At 44.9% G+C, this 25,655-nt stretch overlaps 1 protein-coding gene and 1 long non-coding RNA gene across 5 annotated transcripts in view; one reads left to right on the top strand and one right to left on the bottom strand.

Annotated features, from left to right (window-relative positions):
* LOC116501432 (ubiquitin-associated protein 1-like) overlaps nt 1–25,655 on the top strand; it is a 139,503-nt gene that overhangs the window by 97,543 nt on the left and 16,305 nt on the right. For all 4 annotated transcript variants that reach the window (XM_032206999.1, XM_032206997.1, XM_032206998.1 and 1 more), the window contains 2 exons: nt 8,120–8,244; nt 19,495–20,424. In XM_032206999.1, the coding sequence (XP_032062890.1) occupies nt 8,120–8,244; nt 19,495–20,424 (1,055 nt within the window). The remainder of the gene's footprint in view (nt 1–8,119; nt 8,245–19,494; nt 20,425–25,655) is intronic.
* On the bottom strand, nt 671–13,466 carry LOC116501435. The gene is made up of 3 exons (XR_004254430.1): nt 13,379–13,466; nt 6,678–6,681; nt 671–689 (listed from the first exon to the last, which is right to left on the bottom strand). It is a non-coding gene; the product is annotated as an uncharacterized LOC116501435 (long non-coding RNA).

The raw sequence follows: 25,655 nt of genomic DNA, 5'->3' as shown, positions 1-25,655 counted from the left end.
ATCAGGGAGTATCGATTTTCCTTCAGACTTCATGGCTCCTGATTCCTTAAAAAAATATTTCTTTTAATACTTTTTAGTTCTTTCTTAATTTTCAACAATTCCCTGAATCCTCTCTGCATTTATTCTGTTTTCCTTCAGACATTAGATGCCTTAAATACCTGACTTCTCTTTCTCCATATTGTAATTTATTTATTTATTTATTTATTAATACTCCCAAGCCCTGCTTTCTCAGAAAGTTGAATAGCTTGTTAGTAGCTTTCTTCACAACTCTTTTCTCCTGTCCTGACAATAGAAAACGATCCACATATTTGTTAACATTAATACCTCCTTGGGAGGTTGTAATTGCTCCAAAATCTTTTGTTATTTAAACTGACCCAAATAGATAGGTGGCCCTGTAAACCCCTGAGGTAAAATTGTCCACCTATATTGTTGCTTCCGCCCCCATTTCAGGGTCTTTCCAGTCAGAGGTGAATATACATGTATGTTTGCTCTCAGGGCCAGAGAGCACTCCATTAATAACACTGTTATTCCAGTCTAACAATTTACTAGTTGAATGCCCAATTTCATCATCAAATCCCTTCCCAACAAGTTAGTCCCTGCCTTGGGTACATACAATAATTAACCAGTGAACATTTTATCCCCTAGTCTCAGCTTGGTATCCCCCAAAACTGGCACTGTTATCCCAGCCCCTTCTACCCCCATCACTTTTTAGGGTTTCATTAGTTAATTTAATCCCTGATACTTTACAGGTCAGTAATGACCTAGCTGTTCCCCAGTGTATTGGGTTTGATGGCAAGGTTCGGGGGCTGTGAGTAGGGGGGTGGGAAACTGCAGTGGCAGCCCCCGTGAGAAAAAAACCCGGAAGCCTCCCCGTGGTAGATAAGGGACAATTTCATCTGGCCCTAAGGGGCCCACTGCTGCCCAGAGCCAAGCCATGAGCAATACAGTCCGTGCCTCTGTGAGAGCACATCCACGAAAACAAACAAACAAAGAAACAAACAAAAACCTGCTTCTCAACAGCAGTTGGGAGAGCGAGAAACCCCCCCGCAGACACCAAAGTCAGTGCAGAAGGAGGGGGAGGAGGCGCTCCAGGCGCTGGAGCCGAAGCCCCCCTGCGGCCGCTGGAGAGGCCCCTGGTGGAGCAGGCTGTTCCCCCCTCCCCGATGCTTGGGAAACTGACCAAACACCACAGCAAATATGCAAATATACCATAACTTCTAGACTATTACTTAGATAATGCCTACATCCTCTTTCCCTGCTCATTCAACTTCAAACAGCTCTGTTAAATATTACATGCCACACCTTTAACACCTTCAGCAACTCTTTTAACACTTCCTTTATCTTTTTCCAGCCTGTACTTTTCTAATACCAGCACCAAAGGCTCAGTCAGGGTCCAACTTAATTCCATACCTTTTCCCTCCAAGATACTGAAACAACATATCAATATAGCATATTTCATCCCATATTCCTTCTTTCCTCCTTCTTCCACTCCAGATATTCCTATTCGAAGCGGCCAGCCTGGCCACACTTAAAACATCTTATCAAAGCCTGTCTCTGCTAGGACTCGGGCCACAACACAGGCAGCCTTCTTTGCCTGCCATTCCTTCATCTCTCTTCCTCTCCTTTCCATCCTGGCCCTGACTCCCCCTGAAGATTTTCTTCATCTTTCTCCAACCCTCTGCCTCACTACCCGCTGCACTGTCAATACCATTAGTTTCGATCTTTTTTTTTTTTTTTTTTTTTTTTTTCCCTTCTTATCTCCCCTCCAGACACACCCCTCCAGGGCCTCCCGCAGGAGGGTCCCCCAGTGACTGTTCACTACATTCCCCCCACCTTCTGAAGCATTTTCTGCGTATTTTGCCAGGCTTTAATCACACAATGAACTTTCAAGAGCCCTTGGGATACTGGGTCCTCAGGTCTCATCCCGAAGTACTTTCTCATTCTGACACTAAGTCTCTCATATAATTTCTGTGTTGCACACTATTATTATTCCAGCCAGGATTGGCAAGTGGGTATTTCTGCCCTGCCGGTATTACCCCTGGTCCTGGAGGATGAGCTCTTTCCCATTCTTGTATAGCAGCTCTCCTCCTGATCATTCCCATTTCTTTCCCTGTAAACAACATACTTATAGACATAATTCCCTCCCCCAAGAGTATAAATCAGGTCGTAGGAACTGGTCTAATTGTTCAACTAGGCTGTTGGGGTCCTCGAATAAAGACTTCCTCTCCTTCTTAAAAAGTCCTAACCTCTCTGCTGGCAAGGAGGAGGGGGTAGTTCACCTAAGAGGATACACAGTTAGTGTTAGTACTGTTAGTATCAGGGAAGGCAAAATTCTCAACATATCTTCTACCTTGTTCTAATTCTTGCCAGAGCCTAGAGTACAATCCTTCTTTAGGGACAGTGTTAATTACAGTCCCTGTCTCCCTTCCTGGAGTGACTGCTGCTGCCACCAGTTCAATATTAAGATTATAGGGAGCATAACTTGGCTCCTTCTCTGAAAAAGGAATCTTATTGTTTACACATAAATTTAAAGCCTGAATTTTCATCAGACCCGTATTTTGGCCAAAATACTGCTGTTTCCTTAATTGGTTCTTTTGTCCAGACTGATACACAATATTTAACCTTTTTTTAATTATTTTTCTTTTACAATCCCTCTAATTTTGGGATTATGTTTCCAATTTCTTATCATTCTTCAGGAAGAACTCTTGGTAGGCACTCCCCCAGGGATATCTCCCTGTCCCCTGTAACTCATATTTTCCCATTTTTCCTAACCCTTGCCAGTATGTGCTACAGAATTTTCCCTTCTGCAGTGTACCACACACCAACGTACTGAAAAATGGGGGTGTACCGCCAAGCACTTCCCCGTGCCAGCGTTACCGCACACCTATGAGTTTACCAGATTCCCTGGAACTCGTACTTCCCATCTTTCCTAACCCTCGCCAGTATGTGCTACAGAATTTTCCCTTCTGCAGTGTACCACACACCAATGTACTGAAAGATGGGGGTGTACCGCCAAGCACTTCCCCGTGCCAGCGTTACCGCACACCTGAGTTTACCAGATTCCCTGGTGTACTTCCAAGCACTTCCCCGTGCAAGGATTACCGTACACCAGATTCCCCTGGTGTAGTGCCAGCACTTCCCCGTGCAAGGGCTTACCATACACCAGATCACCCGACCCCCAAGGCAATACTTAATATTTCTTACCTTGGTCTGTGCACAGAGTTACCGGATCGATTCTTAAAAACCCGGAGTGCCTACCTTCTTCCTTTCCCCACTACTTCACGGATCCTGCCTCTTTAACCAGTCTCGGGCCCTCTGTCAGCTTTCCGCAGAACCGCCACCGTCATGCACAGGACCGCTGAAATCAGCGGGGCATGCCTTCCTGCTGCTGCGGCGGTGGGGCTCCCCAGTAGGTGACTGGATCCCGGACGAGCCCCCAAATTGTGAGAAACACTCCGTAGCCAATAACTTAGGCTCAGGCGAGGATCTCAGTGAAGTAGTAATTTATTCGCGATTGCAATGGCGGGCGCCCCACAAGCAGGAGAGAGCGCATCTACTAGTTCCAAAACACAGTTTATATACCTTTTGATGGCAGGACCCTCCCCTGTTTCCCCACTGAGTGGGTAATCCAGATTCACAATCTATCTGATGCTTCACAAACAATGCATGGCCTTCAGTCGCCGGCCTGTTAAATTTCAAATTTCTTTTGACATTTTTACTGCTTGAAGTGGTAATGTTTCTTCACTTATCTGACTTGACACCGTGATTTTCACCTAATTGTCCTAAGGAGTCTGATTGTCTGCATTTTACAAGGTCGCCTGCTAAACTTTCTTATCACTGTAAGCATATCTCAGTACCACATTCCCTCCTTCTAAACAATGTAACTCTGCAAAAACAACATTTCTATTCCCACACTTTGTTTCAATTTCCACGCAATCCTTTTTACTGCAGGTTTTTACTATCTTTTCCTAATCTCCTTCCCAAATGTCCCAATTCTCTGGGATTAAACTCTTTTTCCCACATACAAACTTCACTATTTCAAATTATTAACGAGCCCCGTTTCAATCATAAATCCACGGAACTTCAGGAAAACAGCTGAAGCACGCAGCCTTCAGTCTTCTAGACAAACATTATCACCTTCTCCACAAAAATTTACATTTCAACAGGACCGAATTTCAAGCCAAATGCCAATTTTTCTCATGCACTTTTTTAGTAAGCCCATACAAAACAAGGAATCACTCCTGTGTATCCGTCAATATGGGGGTTTAAAAGGTATTGAGGCCTAAATAAATTCGCTCCCCCCCCTTCTTACCAAATTCCCAGGGCTCAAGCCCGAACCACCAAAGAAATGAATCTCTCAGTTCTGCTTTGATAATCAGTCACCCCCCTTCCCCCCCCCGCCAGTACTTGGGAAACTGACCAAACACCACAGCAAATATACCAACACTTCTCAACTGTTAGTTACTTAGATAATGCTCCCGCCTTTTTCTTGTCACACTCAAAGCATTTAAGAGCAAAAATAGGATCACAAGATACACCGCCAGGCCCATATATTAGGCACCACCACTCAAAACTTTAATAAAACAGCACTTCTTTTCAGTCTGTCACGTACTTTGTTCGTCTCCGCCCACTCCCCTCGCGGAGAACACGGAACTGTGGATCGGGACTCCGCACTCGTTTTGCAGCGACGCTGCGTCTCACTCACACAGCACAATCACACAATCACACAGAGAGGCCTCTAGCACATCTCATTCATACCACAAGAATATAATTTAGAATGATAACCAACCAAACAAGTATTGTCTCTGACTGTGTTCTTCATGGAGTGACTTATTCCACTTTGTTTCAAACCCTTCCACTTACACAAATACTTTCAACACAAAATACCTGGACATTTAAGAATAAGACATACAATTATTAACACTCCAGTTAGTATCCCTCCAGCAGCTGAAAACATACCGTTTGTCCGCAGCCTCAGGAGATCTTTGTCTGCTCCTGCAGTGAGCGGCTGAGAGTGGAGTCCCCTCCAAGCAAAACGCTCAGGGTGCACCTAGGGGCATCTGCTCTGCAGCCGATCCTGCAGCTGAGCAGAGTGTCTCCTGCCTGGCTCACCAAAATGACTCACAGAAAACTGACTCCACAATCAGTAAGATTGTAAAGTAGGTATGTTTACTCAGTTCTGGGCGGCACGTGGGGGTAGTCCTGCCAAAGTCGTGCACGCCTAATGTGACAACTTGCTTTGGTTATATCTAGTAAAGAGTTACATATACATGAAGTTTCCCAACACTCCTATACATATGCATAACCTGTCCCTTTGTGAACAGTCCTCCTTATCTCAGACCCCTTGGTTAAAGTCCAAACCATGAGGTTGTTTTGATCTGGTTCTCGGGGTCCAAGAGGCTCCTGTTATTTGGAGGTCTAAGCGCAGCACAGGCACAGTACATCACAAATGTAGCACATACTCATTCTTAATCAATTGCTCTCTAATTTCTAATTCCAATGTTTCAGCTGCAGCATACTTGCTCTCTTCCGGATCCACGGGTATTCTACTATTAACATTAATGTTCAAAGCCTGACAGACCCTGTCCACCATGGACCCAAATATCAACCAAAATACATGGGGTCTTAAAGGTTCTTTTGGTGTTTCTATCATATAATACTGGACCATTTTTAATTTACTCTTTCATTTTCTGGGGCCCCTATTGTTCCAATTTCTAATCATTATTCCTAATGGACTTTCTGGTAATTTGCTCCCTTTCTCTGGTCTTTGGTCTTCAATTCTGTCTGACCCATCTAGGAATTTTACTATGGCAATTCCCACAGCCCTTGGTTACCTTAGTAAGAGTGTCTTGCAGGGGGTTTAGGACCTATCACCCATCCACGAATCCTATAGGAATCACTTCCTTCACTGGCCAAGTCCCTCACGGGAGATTGGAACCGCGGTTAGAAGACCTCCACACTGACTTCGGAAGTCTAAGTTACACTCTTACACACAGGCAACCGAATCCCACCCAACCAAACGGTATACTCCTTAAACACTTATGACTCCGTCGTCTTCGTTCGGATCTTTGCGCGCAGAATTACGGGCAAAATACAGTGCTGCAGCCAGCAAGGGAGCTCATAAAAAAATCAAATTATTTGCTTACCTTTATTCAGGTTCAAGATGGCATTAGTCCCGACCTGACTCAAACAGGAGCCACTAAATGGTGGGGTGCCTCTCCTAGATCAAATCAGAATACAGGAACCAAAGCCATCCCGGACGATCCCCCATTTGTAATAAATGGCTCAGTCTTCAAAATAGGACTATAATCAAAGTTTACAATTTATTAAAGGAATAGAGGTAAGCAAACAGTGCTGGGTGCGCCGGGAGTCTCTGCTCCACCAAGATGCACACCAGTTATATCAAGCAGCTGTTTTTTATGCTCCTAGGCTGATACATATTCATTACTACTTCTAAAAAAAAACCAGGGTTATTATAATTAGTTTCCGGAATCCAAACCCTCCTACTGGAGCATGCGTATCAGTCTCCGGTGGTCCCTCTGGGGGTCTCTCGTGCTGACTCCCCAGATATCAGAGACTTCAAGGAAAAGCCTACAAATACATTTCCCTTCAAGCTCTCTATTGACACGAATTGCTAAAACATTCCTTTGCAAGATACAAGAACTATATACATTAACCACTCTGTTTTTCTTAGACTTGTGGTTATACAAGGGTATGTAAGACAGAAGGTCACATTCATCATACCATGTTGCCCTAGCACTGTTCCATACTGACACAAATCAGATGAACATATCTCACAGTAGTATGGGTGCCATGTAGGTTGTTCAGCCTGAGGGTGTCAGGGCTAGGGGAAATGCCCTCTGTGTCCCAACAGGGCTCTGGGACCAGCCAATGCAGTTTATAGCATGAGAGGTCAACTGATGACAGCACATAAACATTTGATTCCAAATTAACAGGATATTCCTGTTCTCAAAAGCTGCTTGTCCTCTTGGAGCTTGTGGCTGTGTTATTGTAAATTAGTCAACAGTGAAGGAGCACAAATAGTACTTAAACTGTCATCCAAGTATGAAAATGGGTCAGATAAAAATGGCAAGTCACAGCTCACTTAGCAAGAGGTTAGTCACTAAACATCTCACGTTGTCACTAATGTCTTGTCGGATCTGTAGCATTCAGAGCGAAGTTCCAAATGATAACAACAATTTGAAGTTTTTGTCTAGTAATATACAGTCAAAAACCTTGCCTATAATTCCAAAAGGTTAGACCAGTTAATCTAGAAACTGGCTACAATTTACGTTATGGGTTTTCTCACACTTCTTCACAGCAGCTCATGGAAAAAACAACAACTTTAGTCTGGCTTCTTGGAGGAGCTTGAGTTGTTGGTGATTCTGCCTAGTGAGCTTGCAGGGTGCTTGAAAAGTTTTTGTCCTAAAACACTATAAATGCTACACGTAAGTGACAGATGTAAAGTACAGATGGAGGACCATGGAATAAGTTTGTGGCCCCTCACTGGAGTGATCACAAATCAGACTGGATCCAGTTAGATTGCCTTGTTTGAAAAGTCAGAATTGCTACACTCAATATTCTTGAGCTATTTCACTGTGTTTTGTTTAAAGCGGATCACCTGGACCGCTTTGTCCTTGTGACCACTTCTGTCCAAATGTTACTTTTCACTTGTATGTCAAAACTTTTTTTGTTTCTTAGCTGCTCTAGAGCTGGGTCATTTTAAAACTTGCTTTGAATATAACAAAAACTGATGGCTCCTTCTATAGAGGCATAACAGAACGCAACATTCAGGAGAGCTTCAATTTCTGGTTGTGTAGGCAGTGTTGTCATGAGGGAAGCTAAGATGCTGGAATATTAACTTCAAGATCTGCTTAGCAATTGGAATGTTTTAAAATATAGTTATGGACTAGAATATTCTTTTAAAAATAATAAAACTGAAGCAATGAAGTCTAGGCATATTCAGTGTGTTTCTTATCACGCAACTTCCTTTGTATTGAGTCAAATTGTGTGGTTGGGGTAGCAGAGAAAGAGTAGCTGCCACATACAGAAACATGAGATTTAACTGAATGCATCAAATTTGTAAGGTTCTTGATACAATTTCTTCTTGTGATCTTAGGGCCTTTCAGTTATCTCGACGACGTCCCATTTAAGATAGGAGACAAATTTAAAACCTCTTCGAAGGTTGGATTACCCATTGGTTTCTGCCTGCCTGATTCTTCTCAGCTTGTCAGAGAAGCCCAGGTAAGGATGGTTTGTGCACTTCTGCTCTTTCCTCTGTGACCCTAGGTCTTCAACATGTGATGCTGTGAACTATATTTTGTTCAGGTGTTAGTCTTCACCGTGCTATACTGTTATTTCATAGTCTGCTAGAATGTAGAGGAAGATAATATTGTAAGCCATGCAAAAAGTTTGTACTACTTATCACTATAAAAAGTCTGATGGCATTTATTTTAATGTATCTACTCCAAAAAAAAACACAGTGTTCTTGTGTAACAGATAAAGGTTTAAATGCTACCCTGACATTGCTAAACTAAGTTGTATTTTTAAGAGGAAAGATGGTAAGAATTGAAACACCAATGCTATGGCATACCCTCAAACAGGGTTCTACAAGTATGAACATATTCTGTGCTATCTCTGTTTTCCAGCCAAGCTGGGGTTCAAATACAGTACGCCTGGTTGGATTGCAATGCCTCAAATAAAATGATGTGATCATGTAGGCTATGCCTTGCACAGAACTACTTGGCTTTTTTTACAGTTCTGGTGGGAGCTATTCAAAATAGTAAAAGTGCATGGAGGCTAAATTGACCAAAGCCATGTACCTAGTATTTCATGCGTCTAAACATGTGTGTTTGTAAGTATACAGCTATGATAGCTCTGCTCAGATGGCAAAGTGTGGAATGAATAGTGCCCAGCACTTCTGCCAGTGAGTTGTGTTTCAAAATCACCTTGTTGATAAATTGCATGTCCCATCTCTTAGAGCTAAGGGAAGGGAAAACTACTTAGTATAGAGTTGAGATAGGTCTCCAGGTTCTCTCTGGAGCCTGCTATGGGATGGATAGCACAGTGTGAGTCCCAGAAAAGCCCAGCAGAGGCGTAGCAAACCTTCCGACTTGTTGCTCTTCAGAGCTAGGATAGGATGTCTTATTACCCCTTCGGTTATGTGACATCATCCTGGCAAGCAGGCTGTAATTCTTGTGAGTCACAGGTAGGTTACACCCTGGACTTAGCTTTGTAGGCTGTGTTCTCTGAATGTTTTGTCATGATATGGAGGGCACTAAGGGTGTTTGGTCTCTGTAAGATATTAAAGCTTCACATATATTTAGTGTGTTCAGAATTTTGTCCTCTCAGTCAGGCTACCAGAATGGCCTGTGCGCTGGTAGTGAGTAGCTTATCTAAATGTCTTATGTGCTAACCCAACTCTGAAGGAGCTGATGTCAAATGAGAAAAGCTTGTGGGATCCAGTCATGCCAAGAACAGTGGCAAAATCTGCTACTATTGAAAGTTGTTCTCAGAGTAGCCAGCACATCCCCTTTGGCTGGTGAGTCCTTAGCACAGGTATGAGAATGCTGATACCTCTCCAACCAGTGGGTCTAAAGTTAGTGTCAGGTCCCTTAGGAATCTTTTAGGGGGAACTGATAAATACATTAATGCTCTTTGGAGGCAAAAGTTACTCTGCTGTAGTATTGAATGCCTTGTTCAGTGGCGCCAGATCTGGGTGTGACTGTCTATCACGCATGACATCGCTGTCACTAACACTTCAGGCTTCCACTTATGAGAAACATCTCAAATAATTTTCTTCAGACAGGATCTTCTGTGAAGCTATTTCATTTGTGATTGCAATGGTTGGCGTCCTGTCAATCAGGAGTGCATTTTAGTAAACAAATCATAACCTTTTATTCCCCATTATCCAACACCTGATCACCTCCGATGTTTCCTCATTGGCTGAGTACTACAGGTTCACAAGCTACTCGACGCTCCTCTATACCATATATGTACAATTTTTCTTTTTTTCAACCCTTTAATTTCTCCTTTCTTATGCTTTGAGAACTTGTGATCTTTGTTTTACTGTTCTCAAACTGCTCATCCTGTTTTTCTCAAGCTTCTGCCTTATTTTGGAACAGTGAGGCCTCCTGCTGTCCACTTATCTACTTTTCTACATTTCTCCTTATTATGACTACACAACTACCTTTGAATACAGAAGGTTAGTTTTCTACTGCAAAAACACAACTTTGTTCCTCACAATTCCCCCCTCTTCTTTTCTTACTCCTCTTGTTGTTTTTGTACCTCTTCACATACCGCACTCTTGAGTTTTTCCAACATTGAGGTGCAATATTCTTCTTCGGATGTCACGGGAGATGATAGATATACAATGCCATTATTATTACAATACAAACAAACAGTTGTTTGATCCAATTCTATTCAGGTAACTGCGAAATTAGCTTCTCCCAAATGTTTCTAAATCCCCAGAAAGTGTCATCTTGAGCCACTCTACGTAGGATCTTGTTTTGCTTTTTTTCCCCCCGAATATTTTTGAGATCAGTCAAATCCGTCCCATTTGATCTACATATATACAGCAACTAGTATTAATTATAGTGCACACTCCTCCTTTTGAGGTTATTAATAAATCTAATGCTATTTGATTCTAGAGTACTATTTTTGCAAACTTATCAAACTTATTTTCTAGTTCTTCAATATATTTACAATATTTTTGTATTTGGAGATATTTACAATGTTTTTTTCTAATTCAATCACCCCTAAACAAGATAAAAAACACTTTGCAAAACTGTGAAATGCTAGAGAATTTTACTAAAGGATTATCTGGAATCCGCTTAATTCCACGTGTGGTCTCAAGGGGGCTTCGGCTTTGTGGGTGTTCAATAATAGTTACATTTGGAATTATTGCCTCCAGGGTGCAATCTCCCTTCCATCCTAGGGGCAACACCTTCCTGGATTTATTGCCACATAGCCAGTACCACCCCTTGATATTTGGAACAGGCCTTCTGGTTACAGGATTCTCATGTTGTATCTGGTGTGCACTATGTATATTAGCGTTCCCGTAGCTGCCATATTCGGTATACAGTATAGATTATTCCCTACTTCATGGATATTTCCACACCCAGGGTCAGTAATATTGCCTCCTGAGTTTTCTATCATTGTTTAAAAGGCACCTTTGATAACACAGTATGTTGTAGCCAGGACTATGCGTAGGGAGCTCAACTTCAAAATCTATTCCTTCCCGGGACTGAGTAAGATCTGTCATTTTTAGAAATCTAGAGAATCCAGACAGAGTTGCTGCTGGAAATAGCAATCAGGGACAAGGCGTTTTCAGTCTTTCTAGGCATCTGGGTACAAATCCAACAATTATTTCACTTGAGAGATGTTCTGGATTAATTGGAAATGCCGAACTTTCCCTCCATCCTATCACTAATCCACTGAGAACAGGTATTACTAAGATGAACTTAAAATACATCATTTCTATATGTATATATACACCCCTATAATAATTAAGAAATAATAATTAAGAAACAATAAAAATCACAAACTGATAAGGATTCTTCTGGTGGGGATCGAATATCCCCCTTTCTTTTTCTCCCACTTCCAGGGAGTGTTCCCTGGAAACACTCCAATTCTGTGTAATTCAATCCCTTTTGCTCAATAATTCATTAAGAATTCTTCTAAGGAGAAGTTAAAGGTTTACAATAGATACTTTCAACAGTTTTAACCTTAAAAGTCTTTGTTAATGCAGTCTCTCAGGTATCAGGGTTAACTGATGCTTTTATCTAGGAATGAGTCCACCCTTTCTCAGCTGTTCTTACTGTTGTCTCAGTAGTCAGGAGCACTTGGAACAGTCCGTTCCACTCAGGTTGCAGCTTCGATTCTGCAGTTTGCATCAGATCCCAGTCTCCACGGGTCCTGAGAGATGACAAAAAGGATGACAGCCCGAGTATATAGTTCTTAAGAAAAGCATCTTTTGTCTCAATTTGAGGTAATCCATTCCCTTTGTCCAGGTACAGCAATCCAAATAGTATTTCATATGGTGAAACTCCCACATCTTTTCTTGGTGCAGTTTGAATTCGGAGAAGTGCCAAAGGTAAGCACTTTGTTTGGGGAAGCTGAGTTTCCAGAACTTAGTCAATTGCTTCTTTTCTGTCTGCTCCACCCTTCCAGAAGAGGAAGGATGCCAAGGAGTATGAAATTTCCACTTCATTCCTAGAGCCCTTGCAATATTTCTGACATAAAGTGATTTCCTTGATCAGAGTCAATATTTTCAACAATTCCATACCTGGGAGTTCTTAGAATTACTTTAGTTACTATGTTCACAGTAGCAGATACTGAAGGGAAAGCTTCCACTCACCCTGACAAATGATCGACCAAGACTAATAAGTATTTACATCTACCTACTCTAAGGAGCTCTGTAAAATCTACCTGTACATTTTGGAAGCATTGAATTCATGATTCTCCCCCCCCCCCCCTTGGGCTGACTGTGGATAATTTTCCTATTTACCTTTTGACATATTATGTAACTGCTGCATACTTGTTCAGCCACAGTATATATATATTCCTACGCATACATATTTCCATAGCACAGCGTCACATATTGCTTGAGTTCCCCAATGACCCTCTTGATGTAAAACTGTTAATATTTGCCTCATTAGCACTTTATTCATCATTTTTCTCCCCTCAGGGAGTATCTATTTTAGTTCAGATTTTGTGACTCCTAATTCCTTAAAAACCTCTTTCTCTTAAAACTTTTTACTTCTTTTTAGTTTTGGGTAGGGGTAGCTCAACAATTCCCTCAATCTTCTCTGGATTTTCTCTTCATTCCCCCCCAGACAGTAGATGCCCTAAGTACTTGACTTCTCCTTCTATATATTGTAATTTTTTTTCCAATACTCCCAAGCCTTGTTTTCCCAGAAAGTTGAATAGTTTGTTAGTGTCGTCTTTCATGATTGTTTTCTCTTGTCCTGACAATAAAAGATCATCCACATATTGTAACATTAACACTTCCTTTGGAGGTTGGAATTGCTCCAAAATTTCTTCTAGAACGTGCCCAAATAAATTGGTGGCCCTGTAAAGCCCTGAGGTGAAATTGTCCATCTGCATTGCTGCTTCCGCCCCATTTCAGGGTCTTTCCACTCAAAGGCAAATATATCTTTGCTCCCAGGGTCTGAGAGCACCCCATTAATAACACCGTTATTCCAGCCTGACAATTTGCTATTTGAATGCCCATTTTCATTATTAAATCCTTTCCCAACAAGTTAGTCCCTGCCTCGGGTGCATACAATAATTGCCCAATGATCTTTTTATCCCCTAGTCTCAGCTTGGTGTCCCCAAAAAGTGGCACTGTTATTCCAGCCCCTTCTACCCCTATCACATTTAGGGTTTCATTAGTTAATTTAACCCTTGATACTTTACAGGCCAGTAATGACCTAGCTGCCCCAGTGTATTGGGTTTGCATGGCAAGGTTCTGGTAGTGGGGGGGCTGCAGTGGGAAGAATCCAGCAGCTGCCCCAGGTTAGATAAGGGCCAGTTTCAGCTGGCTCCAAAGGGGCCCACCACTGCCCAGAGCCAAGCCATGAGCAATGCAGTTTGTGCCTCTGTGAGAGCGCATCCAAGAAAAGGAGAACTGCTGCACAACAGCAGCTGGGAGAGTGAGGAGTGAGAAACCTCCCAGCAGACACCAAGGTCAGTGCAGAGGAGGGGGGAGTGCAGTGCAGAGGTGCTCCAGGTGCCAGAGCCGAAGCCCCCACCGCGGCCTCCTTCTTCCACTCCAGATACACCTATTTGAAGTGGCTAGCCTGGCCGCAGTTAAAACATCTTCTCAAAGCCTGTCCTTGCTAGGATTCAGGCTGCAACACAGGTAGCTTTCCTTGTCTGCCATTCCTTCGTCTCTCTTCCTCTCCTTTCCATCCTGGCCCTCTATCTCTAGCCCTCTGCCTCACTACCCAGTACGCTGTGAATACCATTAGTTTCGCTCTCGGCTTTTCCTTCTCTTCTCCCCTCTTGGTGTACACCTTCATACTACCTGCACTGTTCACTCCATCCTCCCACCTTCTGGAGCTTTTTCTGTGTATCTGGCCAGGCTTTAATGACAAAATGAACTTTCAAGAGTCCTTAGGCTACTGGGTCCTCAGGTTTCATCCCCGAGTACTTTCTAATTCTGTCCCAGAGTCTCTCATATGATTTCTATGTCATGCATTGTTATTATTTCAGATGGGTAAGCGGATATTTCTGCTCTATTGGAATTACTCTTGGTCAGAGGGGGTGGGGGAGTGGGGGTGGTGTTAGTTCTTTCCCATTCTTCCATAGCTGCCTGGCAAATCATTCCCCTCCTAAACATTCTTCTCCAGTGAATAACATACTCAAGATTGACATTTTTCCCCCCAGGAATACAAACTAGGCCTTATAGACGCATTTGACTGTTCTGCTAGGCCCTCAATTAAAGACTTAATTTCCTTCATAAAACTCCTAACCTCTCTGCTGGTAAGGGAGGAGTGGCACTGGCCCTGCATGGCCAGAGGCCCCACCGGGACACCCCCCCCCCTCTGCTCCCGCTGCTCCGCACTCCCTGGCACGACTTCTCCAGCTTGGTGTCCCCAAAAAGTGGCACTGTTATCCCAGTCCCGTCTACCCCTATCACATTTAGGGTTTCATTAGTTAATTTAACCCTTGATACTTTACAGGCCAATAATGACCTAGCTGCCCCAGTGTATTGGGTTTGCATGACAAGGTTCTGGTACTGGGGGGGCTGCAGTGGTAGCCCCTGTGAGAAGAATCCAGCAGCTGCCCCAGGTTAGATAAGGGCCAGTTTCAGCTGGCTCCAAAGAGGCCCACCGCTGCCCAGAGCCAAGCCATGAGCAATGCAGTTTAAATCTCTATGAGAGCACATCAAAGTAAAGGAAAAGAAAACTGCTGCACAACAGCAGCTGGGAGAGTGAGGAACCTCCCAGCAGACACCAAGGTCAGTGCAGAGGAGGGGGGGGTGCAGTGCAAAGGTGCTCCAGGTGCCAGAGCCGAAGCCCCCACCGCGGCCCACAGAGAGGCCCCTAGTGGGGAAGGATGACCCCCTCCCACAGCCCATGGTGTACCACGGCAGAGCAGATGTCCATGCAGCAGCCTGTGGAAAGGAGCCCATCCAGGAGCAGGTGATGGGGGTGGGGTGGGGGGGTGGACCCCAGGGGGTCCCAAGGTGGACCTACTCACTCCTGACAAATAGACCCCACGGCACAGACCCACACCTGGAGCAGCTCCCAAAGAGCCCATTTCTCGCTGCCCATGGAGAAACTCACGCAGGACCAGCCCAGGAAGGTCAGCACACCACGAGAGGAACCCCACACCAGAGCAAGGGGGACGGAGTGGTGGAAACGAAGCACCATGGGCCGACTGCAGCCCCCACTCCTGGCCCCCTGTGCCACTCAGGGCAAGGAAGAGGTGGAAGAGAGTGGATGGGGGGAAGGTGCCCCCAGCTTGTTTCTGTTTCTTACCGCTCCAGCCCATCAGCAATAGGTAATAAATTTTATTTATCTTCCTATGCTAAGTCTGTTTTGCCCACAATGATAATTGTAGAGTAATCCCCATTGAGGTACACTTTGAGGAACCCTTGAGGTATACTTTTTCCTTTATCAGGGAACTAGCTTTCCAAGAAGCCCCGACTCCCCTATTCTGAATTTAGAACAGCAGTCTTTCCTCCTTCTTCCACTCCAGATACTCCTACTTGAAGTTGCCGGCTGTACTGGGTCTGGCTGGGATGTTAACTTTCCCTGCAGCAGCCCATACAGTGCTGTGCTCTGCACTTGTAGCTAGAACAGCAGTGGTATCACACCAGGGTTGTGTCTGCTGCTGAGCAGTGCTGGCACATCAGGACTCTCTCTAACCCTTCTAGGGGGTGGACAAAAAAGTGAGAAGAGAAACATCTCCAGGGCAGCTGACCTAAACCAACCAAAGGGATATTCCATACCATGTGATGTCACACTCAGCAATAAAAGGTGGAAACAGGAAGAAGAGGGGAGGGGTGGGCTCTCGTTGTGAAATCGTCGGTCCTCCTCCTGAACACCAGCTACGTGCGTTGAGGCCCTGATTCAAGGACGTGGTCAAGCATCGCTCATTTGTGGGAAGTAGAGAGTAATTTCTTTCCTCTGCTCTTCCATATAGCCTTTATTTATTTTTTTTTCCCTTTTGCCCTCCATTTTCCACTTTTCCTTTTTTTTTCCCCTTTAGTTAAATTGTTTAGTTAATAATAATATTTCCTTAATAATTTTTTCCCTTTAATTAAATTATCCTTATCTCAACCCGTGAGTTGTTCTTTAATTTACTTCTTCCCCTCCTCATCTAAGGAGGGGGGAATGAGAGAGTGGTTGTGGTGTTTAGCTGCCTAGCATGGTAAAACCACCACACCGGCCTGGCCACACTTAAAACATCTTCTCAAAAAGCCTGTCCTTGCTAGGATTAAGGCTGCAACACAGGTAGCTTTCCTCATCTGCCATTCCTTCTTCTCTCTTCCTCTCCTTTCCATCCTGAGCCTGATTTCTCCCAAAAGTCCCTCTATCTCCAACTCTGCCTCACTACCCGGTATGCTGTGTTCGCTCTCTGCTTTTCCTTCTCATCTCCCCTCCTGGCATACACCTTCATGCTACCTACGCTGTTTACTCCATCCTCCCATCTTCTAGAGCTTTTTCTGTATATCTGGCCAGGCTTTAATCACAAAACAAACTTTCAAGAGCCTTTGGGCTACTGGGTCCTCAAGATTCATCTCCAAGTACTTTCTCATTCTGACCCCGAGTCTCTCATATGATTTCTGTGTTGTGGGTTGTTATTATCTGTTGTGGTTTAACCTGGCCAGCAGCTAAACACCACACAGCTGTTCGCTCACCCTCCCCCCTCCCTCTCTGGGATGGGGGAGAGAAACAGGAAAGTGAAGTCTGTGAGTTGAGATAAAGACAGTTTATTAAGATAGAAAAAATAATAATAACAACAATAATAATAATAGTACTACTACTAATAATGTGTACGAAACAAGTGATGCACAGTGCAGTTGCTCACCACCCGCTGACCGATGCCCAGCCTATCCCCGAGCAGCCCGGCCAGCTACCCCTATATATTGTTCAGCATGACGTCAGATGGTATGGAATATCCCTTTGGCCAGTTTGGGTCATCTGTCCTAGGTCTGTCCCCTCCCAGCTCCTGCTGCACCCATAGCCTGCCTGCTGGCAGGACAGAGCAAGAAGCTGAGACGTCCTTGGCTTGGTGTAAGCCTAGGCCTTATAAACGGATTTGACTGTTCTGCTAGGCCCTCAGTTAAAGACTTCATTTCCTTCTTAAAACTCCTAACCTCTCTCCTGGTAAGGGAGGAGTGGCACTGGCCCCGCATCGGCACTCCCTGGTGCGACTTCTCCAGGCACAGCATCAATTGCAGTCCCTGCTGCTTAGCTGCAGACTGGGTTAAACCACAGCAGGGGGAGTTCACATAATGTATTTGTCCTTGTCCCACTGGAACCTCCCTAAGAGGATACACAGTTAGTGTTAGTACTGTTAGTATCAGGGAAGGCAAAACTCTCAGTATATCTTCTACCTTGTTCTAATTCTTGCCAGAGACTAAAGTGCGCTCCTTTTCCAGGGACAGCGTCAATTGCAGTCCTTGTGTCCCCTCCTGGAGCAGCAGACACTGCCTCTGGTGCAATATTAGGATTATAGAGAGCATAACTTGATTCCTCCTCTGAAAACAGAACCTTATTGTTTATATATAATTTTCAAGCCTGAATTTTCATCAGACCTGTATTTTGGCCAAAATACTGAAGTTCCTTTTATTGGCTTTTTAGGCCAGACAATTACGCAATATCAAACCATTTTTAAATTATATATATATATTTAAATCTTTTTCCTTAGTTTTTGGGTTGTTTTTCCAAATCTTTATCATTCTCTCCAAAGGACTGTCTTTAGGCACAATCCCAGGGTCTCCAACCCCACCCTGCTGACTCTTGGAACCCTTAATCCCCAGCTCTTCCTGACGTGCTGCTGTGGACTTTACCACCCACAGGGTACCACACGCCTTCACCTAGGATTAGGACAGAGGTGGGGTGTACTACCAAGCACCTCACTTCACCGTGCTCGAGGTACCGTACACCTAAGGGCCCAAACCCCCGAGACTCTCTTTCACTCCTCTCCTCTCTCTTTCGCTTTGTCCCTCTCCAGCCGAGGGGACTTCGTTCGTCCCCTTGCAGGACCACCGAGCCTCACGGATCGGGACTTCACGTTCGCTCCACACTAAAAGTATGTCTCATTCACACTCACACTCATTCATACCAGAGTCTCTCCAAACCCAACTCGAGGCAAGATACGGTAAAGTTTCCCTTATCTCGGTCCATGCACGGCTTCCTGGTCCAGGTTATCAGCAGTAGTAATCCCTGTGCCTGTTCCCGATCTGGGCTGGACTATCTCTGGGCTGTGTCTGTGTATGTTTGTGCTTGCCTCCCTTCTCCCCAGAGCTTCGCAGAGCCTGTCTTCAGACTAACAGTCTCGGTCCTTTGCTGGCCATACCGAGACAACCCACCACCCCCAACGGGACCGCTGAAATCAGCGGGGTGCACCTTCCTGTCTGTGGTAGCAAGAACTCTTCGGTAGGCGACAAGATCCCGGACGAGCCCCCTAATTGTGAGAAAAATCTCAATAATTTTCTTCAGACAGGATCTTCTGTGAAGCTATTTTATTCGCGATTGCAATGGCGGGCGTCCTGCCAATTAGGAGTGCATTTTAGTAAACAAATCATAACCTTTTATTCCATACTACCCGACACCTGATCACGTCCCCTGTTTCCTCATTGGCTGAGTACTACAGGTTGAAAACCTACTCGATGCTCCTCTATACCATATATGTACATTTTTTCTGTTTTTCAACCCTTTAATTTCTCCTTTCTTATGCTTTGAGAACTTGTGATCTTTTTTTTTTTTTTTTTTTTTTTTTTTTTTTTTTACTGTTCTCACACTGCTCATCCTGTTTTTCTCAAGCTTCTGTCTTATTTTGGAACAGTGAGGCCTCCTACTGTCCACTTATCTACTTAGCATTTCTCCTTATTATGACTACACAACTACCTTGGAATACAGAAAATTAGTTTTCTACTGCAAAAACACAACTTTGTTTCTCACACTCTGACTGCATCTATTTTCTTGTTGGAAGAGGGGGAGAGAGTTGTGAAACTGATCTTGTGATCATCAGTAGCTCTAAACAAAACTAAGTGTAGGATGGACACAAAATATGAGATTCTGATCCAGACTATAGCCAGGTTTTGCTGCAAGAGGTAAAACGAACTACTGCTGGTGTCTCCTGGTTTTGCCATTCTATAGGTTGTAAGAGATGCTGGGGAAAAATTGTCTGTCTGTGATGATTCATGTAGTTCTTGCTCTGTGTTACTTGTGTTACTTCTGCTGTAAAGTAGTAGCTGTGATTCTTATAACTTGTCTTTATTTTTTCCCTCTTTCCCTCTCTACCACCGGTCAGTATGACTTCTCCCTGGAAAAGAAAACAATCGAGTGGGCTGAAGATATCAAAAAAATTCAAGCTGCCCAGAAAGGAGCTGAACGAAAGGCAGAAGAAGCAATAGGAAACTCAAAAGCAGCCCCAGAGGACAGCAACAGACTGGGGTTCTCAGAGGGACCTTGCCCTGAGGCCATGCCTCCTCCTATTAACCCCATCCTCGCTGGTCTGCAGCACAATAACATTCTTACTCCCATGCCAGCCGACAGCAGTGCTGTGAAGCAAAAAGTTCTTAGTCCACCTCGCCCCAAAGCAGACTTCAACCCAGCTGATTTTGAAAGTGAAGAAGACCCATTTGACAAACTGGAATTAAAAACTATCGATGATAAGGAGGAGTTAAAAAACATTCTGGAAATCCATGTCGGTACTACTGGGCCGATTGTTGCCCAGCTGTTAGATAGCAGTTTGCCCAAAGGAGGGTCTGAGTCTGTGTTGCAAGATCAGGAGGTTCTGGCATCCATAGAAAGGGCCACGTTGGACTTCAAGCCCCTTCACAAACCCAATGGCTTTATCACTTTACCGCAGTTGGGAAACTGTGAAAAGATGTCCTTGTCTTCCAAAGTGTCCCTGTCCCCTATCACTTCAGTGAGCAATATCAAATCCCTATCCTTTCCTAAACTTGACTCCGATGAGAGTGATCAAAAATCACCAAAGCTCATGAGCACTTTTCACAGCACTACCTGTCTCCACAACAGCACTTTTCTCAGCTCTTTGCAGGCCTGTGCTCAGGCTAAAGCTAGCGAACTGAACGGACACCATGTGGTTGGTCTGTCTGCTTTAAATGAGGACAGTGGCATGGAGACATCAACGTTATCCTCTCCAACCAGGCTGCCTTCCCTGGCTGTGTCAACAGTTTGTACGGAAGAAGAATTGTCTCAAAGCACAGTGACCACGGTAAACACACGGTGGATTAAAATTGAGTTCGTGGGGGAGATGTGGAGGTGTGGAGGCAAATGTTGATTCTAAAATGTCCCGTGGCTTTGTATTTAGTTTCATTTAATGTGTGGTGTGTAGATAGGACAGATCATGTACAGTAATTCTTTTATGTGGCAAAATCATCAGCTCAACAGGTCTTCATGCTGACAGTTGTGAACCTCAGACTACTGCTCACAGGCTTCTTCTCCCTGCTCCCCTCCCATCTCTGAATTTGAAACCAATTCTGGTGACTTTTTTCAGCTTCTCAGCTCTTGTTGTTCATAGTTATACATAGCTGCATGCCTTTTGAGGTAACTGTAAGATTTCTTCCGTGGTTTCTTACCTGTGAGGGTGGGAGGATTGCTTTTTGGATACCAAAAGCAGTTTTGAAGACCATCTCAGATTTACAGATTTTGGTTGCTGTACAGCTCTGAGACAGGAGTTTGAAGCTTTGTTGCTTCTAACTTATAGCAAGTTCTGAGAGTACTTCAGGGTGTGGTGGTTTTACCATGCTGGGCAGCTAAACCCCACAACCGCTCTCTCACTCCCCCTCCTTTAGATAAGGAGGGGGAGAAGTAAAGCAAAGAACAACTCACGGGTTGAGATAAGGATAATTTAATTAAAGGGAAATAATTATAATAATTAAATAAAGACTACCATGAACTAAACAATTTAACTAAGGGGAAATAAAAAGGGAAAGGGGAAAAGGGAGGGGAAAAGGAAAAAAATAAAAAGAAGGGAGGAAAACAAACAAACAAAATAAATGAAGGCTATGTGGAAGTGCAGAGGAAAGAAATTACTCTCTACTTCCCACAAATGAGCGATGATTGACCACGTCCTTGAAGCAAGGCCTCAACGCACACAGCCGGTGTTCGAGAGGAGGACTGATGTTTTCCCAACGAGAGCCCACCCCTCCCCTCTTCTTCCTGTTTCCACCTTTTATTGCTGAGTGTGACATCACATGGTATGGAATATCCCTTTGATTGGTTTAGGTCAGCTGCCCTAGTGATGTTTCTCTCCTCACTTTTTGCCCACCCCCTAGGAGGGTTAGAGAAAGGCCCAATGCTGTGCCACTGCTGCTCAGCAGTAGACACAACACTGGTGTGATTACACTGCTGTTCCAGCTACAAGTACAGAGTACGGCACTGTATGGGCTGCTGCAGGGAAAGTTAACATTCCAGCCAGACCCAGTACAAGGGACACCTAACTTGATGCCATCTGTTGTGGCTTTATGAGTGGGAGTTCAGATTTGAGTGAACTTGGGCACTTTTTTCCAAAGAACCTAAGATCTGGACACCAATACTTATGAATTCTAATGGAAACTGTATAGCCAAATCTTCTAATTAGCTCTAAAATGTGAGATTTGGAAGGCGGCTTCTGTCCTGTGCACGGTGGTTCTGCGTTCTTGCTGGTGTACTGTAGGTTTTTGTGACACCATGTGCTCTAAAACTGGTGACAGTCCTTCTCTTCCCACTGTTCTTTCATCTCTCTTAAGGCTTAAGTAAATGCAGTATTATTTGAGAAATGCAGTATTCTGGCAACTAGTGTATCCCTCAGAATAGGTGCTTATGGATCACTAGAGCAAATTCAATGCTGTAAGCTTTGTCAGGAGCAGCGGTGTGCTGAGCAAGTGCTTGCTGCTACAAATCACAGGTTTGAGGGGAGATTGCCTCATTGTATGAGGCTCAGAGGTGAAGCCTTGAAGCATGATGTCTCTAGGGATTAACGTGAAAGATCACTTACCACTAGGTAGATAGGCCTTAAGATAACCAAATTCTCACTGCAAGTACTTAAATCTCTGTGCTAGATTAAATCCTAGTGAAGACTGATAGAGGAGGTGTGTTCTCGACAATGCTGTAAGGGAAGGTACAAAAGGTTTTAAAAACTAAAAAAGGAATTTCATGGGCTAGGTTGCTAGAAGGCAAGGGTGCATGTGAGAGCTGGGCTACATTTAAACAGCACTTCTTCCAAGCTCAGGATTAGAGAGTACCCAGCTCCACCTGGGGGAGGGTGAAGAACAAGTGGAGAGCTTGTGGGTGAGAATTAAGGGGTGGGATGGTATGGGGGACACTGTTGTGGGGGTATACTACAGGTCACCAGATCAGGAGGAGGATGTCGACGAGGCCTTCTACAAGCAGCTGGTAGTAGCCTCACGATCCTGGGCACTGGTTCTCATGGGGGACTTCAATTATCCAGACATCTGTTGGGTAAGCAACTTGGCCAGGCACGCGCAGTCCAAACGGTTCCTACAATGCGTTGAAGACAATTTTCTGACACAGGTGGTGGAGGAGCCGATGAGGAGGGGGGTGCTTCTGGACCTTGTCCTTACCAACAGGGATGGGCTTGTTAGGGATGTGAAGGTTGGGGGAAGCTTGGGATGCAGCGACCATGAGATGGTGGAGTTCAAGATGGAACTTGGTGGAAGAAGGCTAAAAGCAGGTTTGCTACCCTGGAGCTTCGGAGAGCCAACTTCGACCTCTTCTGGGACCTGCTTGGGAGTATCTCATGGGCTAGGTTGCTAGAAGGCAAGGGTGCATGTGAGAGCTGGGCAACATTTAAACAGCACTTCTTCCAAGCTCAGGATCAGTGCATCCCTAAGAGTAGGAAATCGGGGAAGGAGGGCAGGAAAACTGCATGGATGAGCAAGGAGCTCAAAAGGATCCAAAGGAATCAGGATCAAAAGGAAGAGGAAGGTCTATGAAATGTGGAAAAAGCACCTGTCCTCTTGGGAGGAGTACAGAAGTGTTGTCAGGGCCTGCAGGGACGCAACGAGGAAGGCTAAAGCCCACCTAGAGATGAGGCTTACAAAAGAGATAAAGGATAATAAGAAGTTTTTTTTTTTTTAAGTACGTAAACAGTAAAAGGAAGACTAGGGATAATGTGGGTCCCTTGCTGAACAAGGGGGGTGTCCTGGTAATGGGAGACACTGAGAAGGCAGAGAGATACTGAGTGCTTTCTTTGCTTCAGTCTTTGCTTCAAGGACTCTCCCCCGGGACTCCTCGACCCTGGAGGGAGGAGAAAGAGTCTGGGAAGTGGAGATCTCCCCCCTTGTTGACAAGGGAGTGGTTCGGGAGCGTCTGAGTGGGCTCAACGCACACAAATCCATGGGTCCCGATGGGATGCATCCACGTGTGCTGAGGGAGTTGGGAGAGGTGATTGCCGAATCGCTCTCTATCATCTTTGAAAGGTCCTGGAGAACAGGAGAGGTGCCTGAAGACTGGCGGATAGCCAATGTCACTCCGGTCTTCCAGAAGGGCAAGAAGGAGGATCCGGGAAACTACAGGCCAGTCAGTCTCACCTCTGTTCCTGGAAAGGTGTTGGAACAGCTTGTTCTGGATGCCATCTCCAAGCAATTGGAAGAGAAGAAGGTTATGAGGCATAGTCAGCATGGATTCACCAAGGGGAAGTTGTGCTCAACCAACCTCGTTGCCTTCTATGGTGGCATCACCAGCTGGGTAGATGGGGGGAGAGCAGTGGATGTACCTTGACTTTAGCAAGGCTTTTGATACTGTCTCCCATGACATCCTGCTAGCAAAGCTGAGAAAGTGTGGGATAGAGGAGTGGACAGTGAGGTGGGTTGAGAACTGGCTGACTGGCCGAGCTCAGAGGGTGGTGATCGATAGCGTGGAGTCCGGCTGGAGGCCTGTGACTAGCAGTTTTCCCCAGGGGTCGGTGCTGGGTCCAGTCTTGTTCAACATCTTCATCGACGACCTTGATGAGGGAATAGCGTCCGCCCTCAGCAAGTACGCCGATGACACAAAGCTGGGAGGAGTGGCTGACACGCCAGAAGGCTGTGCTGCCATTCAGCAAGACCTGGACAGGCTGGAGAGCTGGTCAGGAAGAAACCAAATGAGGTTTAACAAGAGCAAGTGTAGAGTCCTGCACCTGGGAAGGAACAACCGCATCTATCAGTACAGGCTGGGGGACAACCTGCTGGAGAGGAACTCTGAGGAGAAGGACCTGGGGGTCCTGGTGGACGACAGGTTGACCATGAGCCAGCAGTGTGCCCTCATGGCCAAGAGGGCCAATGGGATCCTGGCATGCATTAAAAGGAGTGTGGCCAGCAGGTCAAGGGAGGTGATCCTCCCCCTCTACTCTGCCCTGGGCAGGCCTCACCTGGGGTACTGTGTCCAGTTCTGGGCTCCCCGGTACAAGAAAGACAGGGATCTCCTGGAAAGAGTCCAGCGGAGGGCCACAAAGATGATACGGGGCCTGGAGCATCTTCCTTATGAGGAAAGGCTGAGAGACCTGGGTCTGTTCAGCCTGGAGAAAAGAAGACTGAGAGGGGATCTCATCAATGTGTATAAATACCTGAGGTGTGAGAGACAGAGGGATTTGGCCAACCTCTTCTCAGTGGTTTGTGGGGCCAGGACAAGGAGTAATGGTCACGAGATAGAGCACAGGAAGTTCCGCATCAACATGCGAGAGACCTTCTTCACAGTGAGGGTGACGGAGCATTGGAACAGGCTGCCCAAGGAGGCTGTGGAGTCTCCTTCTCTGGAGATATTTAAGGCCTGTCTGTATGCCTTCCTGGGCAGCCTGCTCTAAGGAACCTGCTTTGGCAGGGGGGTTGGACCCGATGATCTTTCGAGGTCCCTTCCAATCCCTTCAATTCTGTGATTCTGTAAATTAATAAATAGACTTACTAGGAGACGTAATAAAAATCATCACTTGAAACTGTGTGTTTTGGAAGTAGCAAGCCAAGAAATGGGTATGTTGACAGAACTAGTTCTTTCTATTGAATTTCCAAGGCTTTTGAATATGCTTGTTTCCTATTTCCACAATAAAGGTCCCAGTGGCTGGAAAAGGACAGCAGAGTTGCAAGAAGTTGAAGTATAGGCAAGGACCGTAACAAAAATCCTCAGAGTATGAAAAGGATAGAGAAGGAAATCAGAGTAACCCATGTGGCCGACAGAAGGAGGACACAATCCTCCTACTGCAAGATTGCATGAGAAGAAGCCTGGTGATTTTATAAAGCTTCAATACACTTCTGTCCCAGTGTGTTGCACAGTGCTGTTTACATACACATTTTCCCTCACAAGTTCAGAAATCATAACTTTGGATTTGGAGTTACCACTGGAGCATGTTTTACCAGTAAATTGGATCTAAGGTTTTTTTGGATGCAAATAAACTTGTGATTTCTCTGCTGCACTGATTCTGGCCTGGGTGGTTCCCTTTTTCCTCACAGTATTTCTTGAAGCTCACAGGTT

The sequence above is a fragment of the Aythya fuligula genome, chromosome W (genome assembly GCF_009819795.1).
Source record: "Aythya fuligula isolate bAytFul2 chromosome W, bAytFul2.pri, whole genome shotgun sequence".
NCBI lineage: Eukaryota > Metazoa > Chordata > Aves > Anseriformes > Anatidae > Aythya > Aythya fuligula.
This window is presented reverse-complemented; position numbering and strand designations above follow the sequence as displayed.